The sequence below is a fragment of the Orbicella franksi genome, chromosome 5 (genome assembly GCF_964199315.1).
Source record: "Orbicella franksi chromosome 5, jaOrbFran1.1, whole genome shotgun sequence".
NCBI classification, from domain to species: domain Eukaryota; kingdom Metazoa; phylum Cnidaria; class Anthozoa; order Scleractinia; family Merulinidae; genus Orbicella; species Orbicella franksi.
Genome location: NC_138149.1, coordinates 7535017 through 7552704, shown reverse-complemented (window position 1 = coordinate 7552704; position 17688 = coordinate 7535017). Strand labels below are relative to the sequence as shown.

The 17688-nt window shown below is 38.9% G+C and overlaps 1 protein-coding gene across 2 annotated transcripts; it reads right to left on the bottom strand.

Annotated features, from left to right (window-relative positions):
• Positions 1-4048: 4048 nt before the first annotated feature.
• On the bottom strand, positions 4049-17688 carry LOC145488646 (speckle-type POZ protein B-like). 2 transcript variants are annotated; one of them, XM_081467551.1, is made up of 7 exons: positions 17290-17688; positions 13797-14006; positions 12930-13081; positions 12442-12569; positions 11089-11445; positions 10032-10174; positions 4049-7990 (listed from the first exon to the last, which is right to left on the bottom strand). In XM_081467551.1, exons 2-7 carry the CDS (start codon positions 13961-13963, stop codon positions 7789-7791), a joined length of 1149 nt encoding a protein of 382 aa, XP_081323677.1. In that variant the 5' UTR covers positions 13964-14006; positions 17290-17688; the 3' UTR covers positions 4049-7788. The 2 variants fall into 2 exon arrangements, with proteins under 2 accessions (XP_081323677.1, XP_081323678.1); XM_081467552.1 differs by having other exon boundaries at positions 4049-7936.

Here is a 17688-nt window from a genome sequence, read left to right as displayed (position 1 = left end):
TTTAAAGGAAACATCCATTTTAGATCAACGCCAAGTTCTTTGGGATCACGTGCACTAAATCAGCTTTTTCTGTTGGCTACGTTTGTCGTACGTAGTTCTGACACACCTTTTCCGGGTAGGATTGCGCAACTTGGCATTTAAAGGAAACATCCATTTTAGATCAACGCCAAGTTCTTTGGGATCACGTGCACTAAATCAGCTTTTTCTGTTGGCTACGTTTGTCGTACGTAGTTCTGACACACCTTTTCCGGGTAGGATTGCGCAACTTGGCATTTAAAGGAAACATCCATTTTAGATCAACGCCAAGTTCTTTGGGATCACGTGCACTAAATCAGCTTTTTCTGTTGGCTACGTTTGTCGCACGTAGTTCTGACACACCTTTTCCGGGTACGATTGCGCAACTTGGCATTTAAAGCAAAACATCCTTTTAGATTAACGGAAAGTTCACGGGGTCACGTGTACCAATTCAGCTTTTTCTATTGGTCACGTTTGTCGTACGTGGTCCAATTGCTGATCATTGTTGGTCTGAAAGTAGGATTGCGTAACTGACTAGCGTTAATTAGAAGATTTCTCTTAAACGATTAGATCATGAGCTCCAAATTTCATGGGATGATAACTGATGGTCACTGATACAGACGAACGCCAAGTCGTTTTACCGCTAGTCATTTAGACTGTCACACTTTCAAACTCGCTGCACTCGTGTTGTCGGTTGATAGAATACGAGTAGTTCAGCTAGTAAAATCGCAGCATCGATTTAAAGCGTAATAATTCTTGTAACTACTCAGCTCGTTTGGTTTTTACTATTTGAGTTGTTTTTTTTTTTGCTTATTTAAGTTTACCGTATTCTTTTGCTGTGATATTCTCTGTATTATGCAAAATAAAATGGTTGTTGTTGTAGTTGCATAAGAAAATCAATAGAATTCTTCTGATTTCCCTGATTAACATGGCCAGAATGAAAATCGACTTTATTGTCAGCAATACTCCGTTTACGTCAGCAAAACTGATTCAACGTCAGTAACAATTAAGCCTCTTTTTTTCTTAGTCCATCGAGGGTGACGGGGAAGTGGTCCTCGCGAGGCCATGTTTCTCGCACAAATTCTTTCGCGTTAGCTAGCCCTGTCCAAATGGACTCGCAAGTAGTTGCAAGTAGCCGCGAGTTGAACTTGTATAGAGACTTGCATAGAAACAGAGTCGCTAACCTCGTTCCCAGGGTCCTCTGGACCTCTCTCTACCTCGGGGTAGAGAGAGGACCCTGGGAACGCGGCTCAAAGGTAACATTTCATTGGCTAATAGGTTGCTATAGCAACGAATGGACGTCACTCAATTTGCGTTCATTTTGGTTGGGTGGCCAAGCGGTAAAAAGCTTGCGTCCACTTCCGTGCAAATTTGGTCTCGACCAAAGTGAGCGCAAGTCATCGCAAGTGCACAAAAGGCCTGGCTAAACGGACCCAAGTTTCAACTTGCTTTACCCTCGATGGACCAAGAAAATATGTGATAGACCTTTTGCACGATCTGATCAAATGGTACAAAATCAGCCATGTATGCCAGGACGAATATTACACAATGGGACTTGAAAGCAAAGGAAACTCAAGCCGGACAATTGCGAGGAACACGAGCCGACTGACGAGTGTTTCTTTTTTGAGTTCTCCCAAACTTTCACGGGTGGTTCTATAGCTCAATAGAAACACGGGAAACGTTTTCTAGGCTCAGGAAAGATTAATATATCTGTAGTTGAAAAGTTTCTCAGTTTTCTTTTTGTAACAACCTTAACCTTGTTACCAGGGACTCTCTTACCACGACGGAAATGTTTTATCTCAACTCAGCCCAAAGAAAATAACGAACGTCACTACGACAACTTTTCTGCATTTCAATCGCGTTATAGAAACACGATTTTTGACTAATCAACGCGCGTCTGATTTCTTTGGGCTATTTTTGAGTTATTTTTTTGTAAAAAAAATACCTCTTAGTCGGCGCGTCGGGTATGTTATGGACGGGTCAATGGGTGAGTGAGTGAGTGAGTGAGTGAGTGAGTGAGTGAGTGAGTGAGTGAGTGAGTGAGTGAGTGAGTGAGTGAGTGAGTGAGTGAGTGAGTGAGTGAGTGAGTGAGTGAGAGATGTATGTATGTCACACCAATCAGATTGGATCTACTATGAACAGCCAATCAAATTCCTTGTTGTAAAGGTAAATGGTACGTGAGAAACACAAGGTAAGTATAAACACAAGGACTTTGGTAATTGAAAAATAAAGAGTGACGTGTATGTTGTCGGTTTGTGATTTTTAGTCCGGTTTGGAGGAGAGTGTGACGGTTACATACGTACATTGGGCTGTTTTAGAGGGCATAATTTTCAGTGAAATGGTGGCTAGTTATGAACGAGATGAGTCTTGAGTTTTGAAGCAGTTCATGAGTAGTAGGCAAATGGCACGAGATATTTTTATTTTTAATTACAAAGGGTAACTTGATACTTTTGTTTTTCACAAGGAGTTAATTCAATTAGAGGTCACGAATCGTCGCTTTTAGTTCTTAGGACATGTTTTAGAGGAGACGAGACTATTTAGATTTGAAGCAGCTCTAACGTTTACAATAGTAAGTGCAGGTAACGATTGTTTTGTTCTTATTGCATGCAAATATGACGAGATATTTTTATTTTTTAGTTACAATGGGTAATTTGACACTCTTGTTTTTCACAAGGTAGTAAATTCAATTAGAGCTGACGAATCGTCGCCACTTGTTCCCACGAGATGTTTGCTATTTTTAGTTACAAATGGTAACTCGACACTTTTGTTTTTCATATGGGAGTAAATTCAATTAGAGCTTACAAGTTATCGGCTATTGTTCCCAGGATATTAAACAAAAAAGCTTTCCTTTCTAGAGTGTTTTTACGTCTCTGCAGTAGCAGTTTAATATTTTTATTTGATGAGCATTTTATGACATTCTTTTCAGTCCGATATTTTTAAAGGTAAAAAGTATGAAAACTGTTCAAATGTTCTTTGAAGACTGTGTGGCATCAAGTTAAAGTGCAATTTAATTAAATCAGACTTTCAACGTGTCAGAGAGGTCTTTTTCTCTTTCTTTAAATTTTCGGTGAAGTAGTGTTGTTGCGTTGTGTTGTGTAAAAAGAGTAAACTTACTACTCGTATAAAATGCGAAAAGTTCTCTTAACTTGAGTATTTGTGAGCAAAAATTCCTCTTGGGGGCTGGAAGGGCTCCCGAGGGGGTACTCCCAGAAAAATTGGTCGGGGGTGTGCGGCCCGCTTCCCAAAACCCTTACCCTATTTATGACCAAAATCTGCGATATTCCTTACCCTATTTATGACCTGACCAAAAATTCGAAACCCTATTTACGACCTGACCCTCAAATCAAAACCCTGTTTCAGAACTGCCTTATAATTAGCTCCCTAGTTCAAACCAATGTTAAATTACCGTAAACGTATAAATTTGTGAAGGGCTTTTGTTGATTTTCTTTTCGATAATGATGAAAAAGTGGCTTCTTCTTAAAGCATACCCATATCAAGGCTAGAGTGCAAAAACCGTACCCTATTTATGACCAAAATGGCCAAAATCAGCTAAAATCGATACCCTATTTATGACCAAAACGGCTGAAAAACCATACCCTTCGGGGCCGCACAGACCTATATAGCCCATATAAGGGAGTCCCCCCCCCCGGGGGGGAAGGGCTACGTGATCGGTGAGTGAGGGAGTTATGCATGTGCGCGTGTCAGACCAATCACAGTGTGGGTTGTATCAAAGAACGAATAAAATTGCCTGTTAGAAAATAAGATGGTCTCTACATTAATCTGGAGACGTGTCAGATTACTGTAGTTTGTTCAGTCAAACATTTTATGGCTTACTATTTAGTTATCTTACCATTACCGATGTAATATCTTATGTACATCATAAACTCCCAGTTTCTTTCTTGCTGTACATCGCAACCAAAAAAACTTGTCAAATCAACCAAATCATTACTGTAAACAGTTCCATGAATGTGCCTATCTCCGAGACTTATAGTTCACAAAAAAAATAACTCTTGCACGCCTTGCGTCCCTATGTTCTAAATAGAACTCATTGCACATATCAAAATTCCATGAGATTAACCAGGAATAATATCATTGCAGTGTTGTTTATTCCAATTCTATAATAAATATCCAAAGGTGTTTAAGTTCTAGGTAACATACTGCATCTTGTTATTAAATACATACATTTACAGCTACGAAAACGACGTGCAGTGTCCATCGTGGGGCTTTCTTCAACCCTCAGCAACTAGACTCTCCTGGCATTTCTCATGCATTTTGCATGCATTCTCTTTAGGGGAACTTCGTTTTTTTTTGTTTTTTTTTCCTTTGTTGTCATGCTGTTTCTAATTTCCTGTAATTTTCCGTGAACCTTGCTCGGTATCTTTCTTATCGTATTTTTTTAAGAAAAGATGAAAAGGAAGAGATTTCAGAACTACTATTTCCGAAGATCTTGGCATAAGGCATTTCTTTAAAGATCTTTGCTTGCTTTCAGCATGAAGTATAGTTTAAATGAAAAAATATGATAATTTTCTGGTTGTCGGGGGAGGGGGCGGGGTATATATATTAATTCTAATGCAAAACACGAAAGCCCGATCATGAAAACTGTCACGCAGTCTTCTCTGGTGTCACTTAACTGTGATCCAAAAGAATTCTATGTACAAAATAGCTAGCACACATCAATGTGTATAACGTTACGACCAATAAACCACAGAAACATATGGTAAAGTGTAATATTCACCTCTAACCGTTTTCAGTGTCGAGATAACAACAGTTCTCATTGAAACACTTCTGTAAAGGTTAGGGACGGACAATTATTTTCTTGAGCGGGGGGGGGGGGGTAAGGGGGAGTTTGGGCAATTTTCTGGGGCATAAAATTTTTCAGCTTTAGGTTGTGCCATGTTTTTTTTCTGTTTGGCACTGGCTGGTACAAGAATTTTTTTTCAGTAAATCCTCGAATTTTTTTACCCATGGTTCCCCTTGCACAATTGTCTTTTCTTCTGCAGTTTTCAATTGTTTTTGTTTTTTCCTGCAGTTTTTGCAGGGCAGGGACAATTTTTTTTAGAAATTGCCCAGCAACCCCCAGCCCCCTTCCTCCTTGAAAAAACTAATAGTCCGCCCCTTATTCTCCTTCCCAACCGTGACACTTGTCACACAACACTACGTACCAAGACTGCAGACTAAGTAGGGTCTAACACATCTTGGTTAAAGCCTTAGCCCAGCTATTGTTAATGCATAATTGTACCAATGAAGCAAAGTCCAACTCGATCCAGGATGGGTGGAATTGCAGTCAAACTGCTCTTAATCATTGCAAACGTATATTCCGTGTAGAACCCGAGTTAATCTGCGCAAATCTTCGAGACCCAAAGTTCAACTAAATTGCAAATGGCAGCTGCTAATATTAAATCTTGGGCCAGCCCGAGATCCTTTACATTTCGTTCTTCAGACACTTTCTCTCTTTTACTCATCATTTCGCGTCCTTCTACCGAGAAACAACTCAAACCAGCTGAGTGTGAGAAGGACAATTTTCATTTGTAGAAAAAAAGTGCTACCGACTAAGAAAGGTGATGTCACGCTGAATCTCAACAAGTCCTTCAACAGTCTTGTTCTTTGTCACGCATGACGAGGCACCAGTACAAAGAAAACCACGGGGGGACTCCCATACGAAAAGGACAGGGGTGCTCGTCGCATTTTTCAGGGGTTAAAAATAGTTTTGAATAGAACCTCTTAGGGTGTTCAGCCTTAAAATGTCCACAGCGGGAGTTTTTACGGTACCTTTCAGGGTATTGAGCCGAAAAAAAAAAAACACATGACAGGAGATGATGCGTTGTTTTTAGAATTGGTATCTCTTAGGGGTGAAAACATTTCAAGCCACGCCCACAAAACGGCATCTTGGTACTCCTTAGGGGGTCTTTTCAAAAGTTCCGACGAGTAGCCCCGTCCTTTTTATCTGGGGGTCTCCCCCCTCCCGGGTAGTGAAACATTCGCTTTTGTTTCTGTCTTAAGCCACAGCTCCGCTGGAATTAGGCAGAAATTAAACTGCGCTATTAAATGGTTTAAAAAGAGAACCACACGTCGAAAATAATGGTCTCGACTGCAGCCTCAAATGCAGTCGCTCTTTGGCCTGTGACACAATCTTATCTCTTAACGCACGACGAGCCAGAATATCGCCTGTGTCATCTACCTATAATTGTATTTTAGACGTCCCAAGATTATACAGGGTCAGACTCGTATCAATTTTCATGCATTCTTATCATGGCTGTCGCAATGTAATTGGTAAATTATCATCTCCAACATTTACAAAGGTTCTGCAAACGTCACAACATTGTCAAGAAATTTATCCACCCGGTACCTAAGGCTGGTTGTCACTCGCGCATGAGCAGAAGTATAACCAACATACGCAGTCACGGTTTGCGCATCTTAAAAAGTTTAGCCTAAATTTTTCAAGATAGTCGTTTGCAATCCCTGTTGATCTTCTCCATCCTTAACCATCCTTGTTTCGTTATGGTTTATTATTATCTCTTTGGTGTTTTTCTTTCTTAGTAACCGATTATTTTCAGTTTTCCTTCAATTTAAAAGTAATTTTGTTTTTAGCCAAAATAACTCAATACCGTGACTGAGATGTAATGCCTTTTGTTAAGGCATTCCCTAACAAAATTAGCTTTTTAACAACATACTTTTATGTCAGTATGTTGCTTAAACTTACGCTTATGCGCCAGCGAAAACCAACCTCAACATTAAAGTTGAGGCGTGTTCTAAGTTGACCACAGTTTAAAATTGTCTGCTACATAAAAACTGAAAGGCGATTTCAGTTTTACGTCACGGTGTTACTTTGGTGTTGATGGGTGCTACAAGGAATCTACGTTTCAAAGTTCTCGAGCACTGTTACTACAAGAGTGAGGCCAATAACAAACCCTGTTTCAATAACGTTCCATTAATTAGTTTGCCTTAAAGATTACTGTACAACTACCTCATATAAATTCTCAGGCACTTAGCGCTCTTTCTTATGTAACTCTGTGTCATTGTTTCTCTCATAAACGGAGGGAAGGAACAATCAGTTTTCTCGCACTAGTCTGGATTTCACGTGAAGGTGAGTCACAGTACAGAAAAGCCATATGTATAGAAAGGAAAATATGAATGGAACAAGAAGTGAAATGATTTAAGACTGGTGTGACTGAAAGAGTGGTGGCAAAAAAATAGAATGTTCATACAACTGTAAGAATGGAAGGAAAACATCTTTCTAGAATCCCCAAAAAGAACTAAGTTTTTAACCAAAGGTTTTACCGTTCATAAGCTACAGTAGCAAGGCATTAAAAGGGAAACAGCTACATAGTCCAATTTCGTAGAAAGTAAATGACTGAAACTGAAAATGTCTGATGATGCTGCAGTCTCTACAACTGCTTCCTGACAAGAGACGAGTATCACAGACAACTAAATCTGGGATGTGCAAACATGTTTGATGGTAGTACGGAATCACTCACAAGACTGACCATTCAAACCTAGCCTGAAATGCCAGTCATCTCCTGCTCTCGGCCTAATCAGATGACTGACATTTCAGGCTGTGTCAAACCACAAGAGGTGACAGAACTATCAAAGGATGCGTTATAAAATAAAAGTATAAAGACATTTAAAGAAGTGAATATGTGAAGTAAATACCATGAAATTCTTACGTTGTGGAGTCGAGGAGTGCTTGATATATCACAGCAAGTGAAAACTGATTGTTCCCAAAATAATTTTTAAACTATTTTTATCCTAAATATATATTATTTTCTGTACTGCTTACGTCGTCTTTTGCCTTTTTCTTGGTGGCGCTATCAGAGGTGTCTGTGTTGAAGCTAGCACTGCTTTGAAAACTTCCGCTATAAGATGCGTGTGGTCACTTATGAGTGTTTTCCAGCCATTTGACTCCATGACATCTGTAGCACGGCTGTGGTGAGAGGAGGAGTCAATGGAGAATAAATCTGGATGGACGCTACAAAACCTACATTGTAATACAGCAGCAGCCCTTCAGTCAAGACATAGAAAACATTTCCCATGTTTCTACTGTCAAGTTATGGAAACACAAATACATATGTATCTGAGGATGTTTGGAAAAATGTGAAATGTTTTCGGAACCTACGAGCAATACATATAGGCAAGCGTTTCCAACCGTTTCAATTCTTTCCAAACGCACACGAGTGTTTCTATAACTCTGTATAATTGGGGGAAAATGTTTACTAGTTCTTTTAGAAAAATTAATAACGGGTAGAGACCTGGTTTTCCACTGGTTAAGGTGGAACAGTAAAACCCACACACAGGAACCTAGATTTTTCAAACAGGTTCTTGTATTTTGGAGTAGCTATTGACAATTCAGGTCTACTAGGTTCTTAAATACAGTGTAGGTTCTTAATAAATCTATTAAAATATTCACTACAAGCATGGGTGTGGCCAATTAACTACAACGTCATTATAAAACAATTTTTGCTTGAGAAAGTAAAATGTAAATGAAGATAATTTTAAGTTTTAACAGAAATATATATATATTAAAGTCCAACATCTTGACCATCCTACATTTAGGTAACTCAGTTTCAATTCAAATATAATAAGAACCTGTTTTTCTTTGCCAGGCTAACCAGGTTCTTACATATTTTGTTTGTTTGTTTGTTTGTTTTTTTTAAAATGCCAAATAAATTACAATATTTAGAGCGAAAGCCACATCAGCCTTACCTGGTTTTCATGCAGGTCCTCTATCCTGGTCAATTTGGAATTTGGCAATGTTGGTTTTTGTGGAGGGAGGAAAACCAGATAACCCAGAGAAAAACCCTCAGAGAAAGGTGAAACCTAACAACAAATTCAACCCACATATGGCATGGGGCTGAAATGAACCCAGGCCACATTGGTGGGAGGCAAGTGCTCTCACCACTACTCCATCACTGCTCCCCAGTAAATATAAATAAGAGGCAATACATCTAACATGTAGGTTGGTAAAATTTTCAATACATTCTTATATGTGGGTTTTTACTGTTGTTCAACTAAAACCCTAGGTGAACAGCATGCCAACCCTTCAGGCACAAATAAGAATCATAACAATGAACAATAAGTTTGTTTTGGAATTTACAGTACTGTTGGGAACGACATTTGAACACAAAACTGATTCATTCAAAATATTTGTTCTACATTCACCAACCAATCAGAGCAAACATGTTGAGATGTCGACCGATCATTTATAAGGACCAAAACCAAGAGCAACGTGATTGGTTAATGACATCGTAATAAATTACTTTGATTTCAGTTTTACCAAAGATGTGGTCTGTCCACAGACTGTCTACGGTTTGTGTTGAGTTTGTTAAGATTGGAGGCAAAATATTGACCAAGGGGATATAAACCAGCCAAAATGCAAGCAAGTGGGATTGGGTAATGGTTGCTCTTCTGCTCAATGTTTGTTCTTGCATGCCCACAGAAAGAAACATCTGTGGACAGACGAGCATATACATGTACGTGGCCTACCACAAATCTACGAATTTCATTGGTGGTGCTAGATCATTAGCTATTGAAATGTAATGTAGTTTGTCCTACACTGCAACCTTAACGTTAACTTGTATAACTTGTATAACATGTTAACTTGTATATTTACTTAGCAGATATTTAAATTTTTTAAATTTTAAATTGTTAATTACTTACGTAATAGATATTTTAAAATTTTAAATTCTAGATTGTAATTTTAGTTAGGGGACCTAAATAGGGATAACCTCATGGTCCTCCTTTTCAAATACTCTTTGTACTCTGTATTTGAATAAAGTATTATTATTAAAGAGCACTGGAGAGCATTGGAGAGCATTGAAGCCTCTGACAAGTCAAAGTCAAAAGAAATCGAGGGCAAGAGCCCTGGCCTCCGGGTTCTTGCAGGGACATGTACATGTTCATGTCATAGTATTTATTTTCTTTCTCCCTGCTTCTACAGCAATGTCATGCAAAAATCCCTTTTCTAAGGTTTAGCCTTACTGACTAGCAGGGAATAAATAAATGTAAGCCTAACAAATTACCTTTTGATGAAGTCAAGAGCTTGTGCCTTGAGTTGTGTTGCACTGTGCATGTCCGCTAATATAAGTATGTCACACACATTGTCTACTGTAAGATTTGAACATAACGCTTCTTCGCACATAACTTTAAGTCTATCAAGGTCATACTGAAAATTAAAAAGGATCATAAAGAGAATGACATAACTGTAAGATAATGAACAAATCCACATGCGAGGAGAGGTAAAGGCAAGAGAGAGTTATTTGTTTGCAGGATTTACCTCAATTTAAACATATTCCTCATCACTTTCTGATCAAGCTACATGTACTAAATATTGAAAGTCTATGGCATGTACACTTGTCCCAATAAATTTGAACCCTATGTACAATTAAGTGAATGCTTTTTTGTGACATGGATTCAAAATTTGGGACATGTAACTTTTGAGAGTTAATATCTTCCTAAATAGTATACCCAAAGAGCAAACCATTTTACCAGTGTGTAAGTTTTACATGCTTGTTTGGAGTGAACCTGTACTGAGTGTGATGCCTTCTCTGCACAAAATCATATGCTAACAAGGAAAATGCAAACAATGGTGCCACCAACAATTCCCCCACACTCCCCCTTAAGTGAAGGTGTTGTCATACACACTGAAGGTAGGACATATGCAAGATACATGTAATATATCAAACACAAGAGACAGTGTTTCATCGGGATATCCAAACAGTGAGAGGAGAGTTGAAAATACAATATGCAGCAGAGTAGTTTTGATGAAATTCGAAGTGTTTGGATAACTGATGAAACACTGTCTCGAGTGTTTGATATATCTTCTCAATTGAAACAAAAACTAAGGAGCAAACGGAGAAGTAAAATCGTCAAAATCCATGCAAATTAAGACTGTGTATCCAAACTGCCTTCACAGTTGTGATTGTCTTTGTTTCAACTTGATGAATTAGTAATGAGTGTGAGAAGGATATTTCCCAAGGTGGAACAGACATCAAGGACATACATGTAGCAGAAAACCTAATATAAAAGAACATCCAAAGGGAACTCCCACAGAAGATCATATTTACATTATTTTAATACCTTGTCAGCTGCAGCTAAAAGATCATCAGCCATTCCTTGAAGTTGTGGAGTGCTACCAGTGTAAACAAACTTTAACATTTCATGAAACACATCCGGATCTATATCACTTATCTCCACACGTCCTTTTCTACTCTCCTCCATTTCATGTTCAAACATGGCTCCAAATACCGGGGAGCGTGCAGCCAATATAGCTTTGTGTGCCTTAAATTCTCGGCCCCTAGTACACAGTGTGACATCACTGAATGTTCCAGAGTCTAAAAGTGATTCCATATGTCGTGGCAGTTTACACTCTGGAACCTTGAGTGCTGCAGTATGAGATGAACCTGATACATTTACTGAATCACCTTCTACACTGACCTAAAAACACAGCATCGCTAATTAGCACTGCAACTTTATACTTAAAAATCATTGAATGGTTAAGCAGATAAATACCGCTACTTGGAAATGAACCACTTGTAACTGCAAGTGGATAATCATGAGTGTGGCAGGGGAAAGAAAATATGTTCATGAGCTATGAGCAAAATGTCAATCCATTGACCATAAACGTATACATGCTGAACCATCAGGTGAGAAATTCTAATAATTCAAGTGCTTAATATTTTCCTTGTGTTCTCACTGAAACATATCTCAGCATTGGTGTACTGAAATCTCCAACATTCTGCTATAACCCATTGGGTGATTGCAGAAAATATCCATACCCTACCACAGGCAGCATGAACATTTTGATCCCCCCTTACCTTTGGGAATTCCTAAATGCTCTACCCCACCCTATGCCCTCCCAATTCCAAAATTCCCTCCTCTCCTAAGGAATTTCCCCTTTTATTCAGACCCTTTGGAATTCCTGTTTGACTGCCTAAAACTTCTAACGAACATCAAACATGCACTTTCCACCCCCTCAAATAAAACTTTTTGTTTTCAGTTCATTAGCTTCATATTTTTCAGGAGATGAGATCATATTGATGTCAATAGAAGACAAAAGTAAAGTTCATGATGTGCCATCACCCGCCACATTGAAAATTTCTTGCATTGAGTAACTGCTGACCACTAGTAATGCTCCCTACAAATCTGTCAGACGTTCCATTTGGAAACGAGATACTGGTACAAGGTTTTTGCGCGCAACAAGATGGTCAGTCGACAATTTTAGATTGGAAAGAAACACAGCCTTGTTTTATATTTTATCAATCCATTGACAAATTCATCAACTTTAAGGCCTCTTCTATGTGGAGCTTGCTGCACAATCCATCCGCTCACTCATCTGCGTGATCACTAACACGGACCTGATCGATCTTTATCCTGCTTCCGCGATTGGTTCATGCTTGATTTACAAACTGAGGGGAGATGTTCAATTCTTACCTCACAGAACAATGTCAGTGTATCATTGGGTAATAAACCATTCGCTTCATCCATTAGGAAATCTCTTCTTATAAACTTTTTAAAACCCCAGTCTTTACCTTGGACAAACCTATAAGCTCTTTGGCTCTCTGTGCACAGGAAAAAAAAAACAATGTCAAGACTGCAATTGGTAAAGGTCTTATGTAGAGTTGAACCCCACTATTTTGATCTCTAAAAGGAATTGTAAAATAATTTAAAATACTGTGGAGAGGGTTTAAAATAAACATATTGAATATATATAATACAAACGTAAATGCGCAATCAATGAAACAACTGGCAGTGTGTATGAATTTCACATAAATGACCAATCTCTTTTCTCATTTTTGTCATTGAATGACATTAAATTGCAGGATAGTACACAAATAGTAATCAATAATTATGTGTGTACATGTAGATTATTTTAAGATTGCAAATGAATCCACAGTCCTGTTATTAGTACATGCACATACCCATAGCCTTTGTTTCTTCTCTGTTTGCATTGAGAATTGAAAACTTAAATTTAGCTCTGACTTCACTCTTGTTACAAGCAAGCAGTAGAAGATATAATGATAAATAATCCTTGCTTTCTTCATCTAAGCCTCTTGGGTTTACTCTTAAACACCTACATGGTGATGAAGGATAAATGATGCTGTTAGTAGAGAGTATTAGAAAACACCCTGTAAAAAGTGCATGTTACACATCCCTAACCGTAACCCTTTCTAACTCAACAGAAATACAGACCTAACTGTTGATGCCACATACAGGTAGTGAATACAAAAAAAGATTGACATTTTGACGGGCAACATAGTACATGTAATACAGGAGTGATTTTCCTTTCTTATCTTGCAGTGCTTTTTCTAAAAAATTGCAAAAAAATTCTATGGAGTTATAGTTCTAGAGTTATATGTATAGAAACACTTGTTAAAGTTTGGGAGAAATCAAAAGACTTAGGGAACAATTGCCTGCAGCTTACGTTCCAACAATATTTCATGTTCTCCTAAACTTCCACTCATGCTTCTAACTTACCTAATTCTAAACCTGATGACTTAAATTTTTTTAAACCAGCTAGTCAAAAAAAAACCCAACTTTTTAAACCAACCAGTCATAATCCCAAAAAAGTTAACTTTCCTCCACGGCTCTGGATTAAACACACTACTGGCCTGCCAGCATTCTACTAAGTTGTCCAAGCAGTACATGTATGCTGCAGCAAGGCCCGAAAACCATGACAGCCCACTCCATCAGACTACTGTACTGCTACCTCCCTAAAAACCACTTCTTCTGTTCCCTTAGTTACTGTTACAGTGAATAAAAAGTATTAGAAAAAAAGAACTTCGTACCACTTCATCTTATCGTTAGCTCCAGCTGAGAATGTGGAACTCTTTAATGTTTCCCCCATCTCCTCACGGCAGAAGCTAAAGTTATTTATTGTCCACATGTAGGAGAACTTGATGACTTTGATTTGAGTGTAGCACCAGTTCTCTGCTACAGGTGAAGATGAGGACATCTTAGATGACTCGCAACAAGATACTGCAGCCAGGGTGAAATATCTGAGAAAAAAATAAAATAATAAAATAAATAAATAAATAACCCCTTTTAATTATTCCATTCCAATATTGTTATTATATTTACATGTATCCTAACATCAACACTTTTTGGGAGAGATGAAAATGTTCAGCGTGGTGTGAGTTTGGGATTACAAAAAGTCCCACGAGTCAAGCACATGCAAAGTTCTTCCACCAGGAATCAAATCTAACATTTATGCTCTTCCCTGTGGCATGTATTAGTTGTTGTACAAATAACATGCAACCCTGCATGTGTACACCAAACTGAAACGACTGAAATGAAACCAAATGAAAACACTGAAATGAAAACTGCTGAAACGACTGAAACCCATCACTAGTGCTGCAATCTTATTATTAATGTAACCTGAGCATTATTTACTGACTAACCTGAGTGCTATTCTGGTTAACTGGATTGCAAGGAAACTGCAGACTTCATTTAGCCTGAATAGTACTCTTAGTCATTATGTACATAAAGAACGAATGTTCAGCCACCGCTGAAAAAATACATTAAGAATGGTCTATGTACTAAATGTAAGAGTACTTATTAAGACCATGACAGGTCCTAAAGCTCCAGCATTTTGTTCTTTTTCTTAACAATGAGTTGGAGAGATACACAAGGCCAACAATGACCACAAACTTACTTTAATGCCATGAGCACCATTAATTAATCAGCTGCAAATGATCACATTTTTGTCAAAGAAACCCATATTCACGCTTTCTGAAAACAAGCGAAAATTTTTCGTTGCATACAGAAAATACAAAGGCAATTGATTCAGTCAGTGACAACCGAGTAAACTACCATTCCCTCCATTCCAAGTCAAGTGGCAGCTGATCCAGTTCAAGTCCAGCAAAAGAAAGAAGGAAAGAAAGAAAGCTCTCCAGTGTAGTTATCTAAAAGCTATGTAATAGGAGCTGAGTTTACCCCTAACATGCACCAAATGCAACCATTTGAAGCCGATATTTTCAAAATGTTCTGGGGAGGGGCCATGCCCCCAGACCCCCCCCCCCCCCTAGTAAGCAAGAGTCTCTTGCCCTTGTTAAAAGGCCTTCAAACCTTGCTCCCTACCACTCCAGCCATCTTGCCTACTACTCAAAAACTTTTTGACTGGGCTGCAAAGTAATACTATTTACATCAAATTTCATGAAACTTCAGATTTTTATCATGTAATGGCTTAAGTACATGTAATACAGTAATTCCTCCAACTAAACAAAATTTACAGTTTTTAGAGTGGAAGCCACAACAGCCTTGGCTGGTTTTCATGCGGGTCCTATATCCTGGTTGAATTGGAACTTGGAGATGTTGGGTTTTTTGTGGAGGGAGGAAAACCGGAGAACCTGGAGAAAAACATTCGGAGTAAGATAAGAACCACCAACAAACTCAACCCACATATGGCACCAGGCCGGAATCAAACTCAGCCCATACGGGTGGGAGGTGAATGCTCTCATCCCTGCTCCAGTCCCCGACGATTAAATTCACAGATAAGTTTCCCACGTACTGGGAAAATAAAACAGTAAAACAAATTTCTAATAATTAACAAGACACAAGCTGTTGTAGGCATGATGTGTACTTAACATTTTAGGCTGCATTATTTTTCCCTCTTCTTTATTTATTGATGCACAACTGGAACACAACAAAATGGAAAATGCTTTGTTCATACTGCATTGTGTCTCTGCTGTGTGTGTGGGGGAGGTAAGGGGTAGGGGGGAGGGGGGAGGGGGAGGGTACATGTACATGAAACTGTAAAGACTGGTCATCTCTAGTGAAGCACATATGAGCATAAGCATAAATAAAAGCATAAAAGGAGCTTATGTGTGAGTGAGGACAGCTGTGAGATAAGCATGAGCATAAGAACATAAAAACCTTGCATTCTTCTTATGCTTATGCTTATGTCGTTATTGTATCCAGTGGGGACATGTTGGCATAAGCATAAGCATAAGCGAAAGACCTTCAGCCAATCAGCAAACACTTTATACTTATCCCAGCCATGTCCTCACTGAACACAAGCATAAGCATAAGCATAAGAAGAATGCTTATGCTTACGTCACAGCCGTCCCCACTAGTGCATACTATAACCTTCCCATGCTGATGCTTGCATCGCAAGTGAGGACCGGGCTTAAGAGTGGTGGTGGAAGGTATGAACCGAGATAATGCGCAATATTAATCTTTAGCCAAATACAACCCCTCGGATCTGATGTAGGGAAGAAAAATGATCCCATGCCTGCAAACAGCAATGCTCTTGAAAAGACATTGCTTCCGGATTATGTCCTTTTCTTCAGGATAAATGAGATACGGCTAAAATCAAACACCGCAAAAAACAGCAAAACCGTACCTTTTATATTTACAAGGCATTTTAGCAATTAAGCCTTGCTTGCTGAGAAATGCTTGTGTTGGAAGCAAATTAACCGAGATCATCATCACTGAATGAAATGAATGACAGTAATCTTCTTTGCCAAACTGTCGTTTCGAATCATCTCTGCGTTATATAAGTCAAGTAAATTGTTAAATTCGTACCTGTACATAAAATATGACTCGCGGATTTATCTGACCTTTCTCATGTGACAAATAAGAAGAACGTTAAATTACATTACCGAGGCAGTCGGGCAACCTGTCCGTGAAACTCCAAAATTTTTCCCAGAAACTCCGCAGCTCTCATTTCAGTGTTCTCTGAAAACCACCCTCGTACCGCTTAAATAGATCACAGTACCTGAATCGATCTTCAAACGCACAACATTTACATAAGCTTAATTTCCACTGAAAGTAATCACTATTCTATGTTTTTATTTAGTTCAAGAAATGCTAGCAGCAGCTTGAAACAAAACACGACCATTCTTTGGGAGTTGAACTTGAAATAAATCGAAGTCTCTGTGGACATGTGTTTGCCATAGGGGAACGCTTTGAGGCAAGGAGTTCTGAAGAACGACTGAGCACTAAGTCTATTCATTACTAAACGTGCATGCAAAGAAACTTCAATTATTCGGCGAGCGCATCGCTACTCCATTACACGCAACGCACCGAAGAAGTACAACGAAAAGGTCGGGGAAACGCACAACAGCTAAGCTTATTTCAAGAACAACCGAACAGGGCCGTGTTCCGCAAAAATGTGAATCTGCTAAGCGAAGGTATGAATGAACAAAAAAATTTTTTTCCTCGCCAGTGGAGGGGCCCGCTCTCTTAAGTCTTACCGGAACTCGCAATTGGACCGAGGGCCAACGGCTCCCAACGTCCTCAGAAAAAAATGCAATAAGTTCAAATTCGGGTAAAGCTTACCTTCTTCTAGCCAATAAAGGAACAACTGTGAACTTGTACCTCCTGTACTCGTGAGGGCAAAACAAAAAGCAATGTTACTCTTCGAGTGACCACTTTGTGGTGACTAGTTTCAAGTCTTCTCTTGTATTATGTGCCATCCGGGAATGCGCGCCCGGCGCCTTTGTTTATATGCGCACGTACGGAATCTCTGCAGCCGAGTCACTTTCTAACGCGAGCTCTGATTGGATGCTGATACGGCAATGTTTACATTTGCTTCCGTAAGACAACAACAAAATGATCACTGCACTACCGTGTAAGCTTACTTCCAGGTTCTCCTTAGAGTCAAAGCATTCTTCGACAGGAATCCCACAACGAACTAAGACAATTCAAAGCAAGAATAAAATAGACCATCAGCAAAGA

What these genes read in the sequence shown, in the direction of transcription:
- LOC145488646 (XM_081467551.1), bottom strand. Translation starts at nt 13,963, where the DNA reads ATGTCCTCATCTTCACCTGTAGCAGAGAACTGGTGCTACACTCAAATC. An exon ending in AGAAGAAACAAAGGCTATGG is followed by an intron (nt 12,570 to 12,929) that starts GTATGTGCATGT and finishes TCCTGTGCACAG; the next exon opens with AGAGCCAAAGAGCTTATAGG. An exon ending in CACTGACATTGTTCTGTGAG is followed by an intron (nt 11,446 to 12,441) that starts GTAAGAATTGAA and finishes CTGTGTTTTTAG; the next exon opens with GTCAGTGTAGAAGGTGATTC.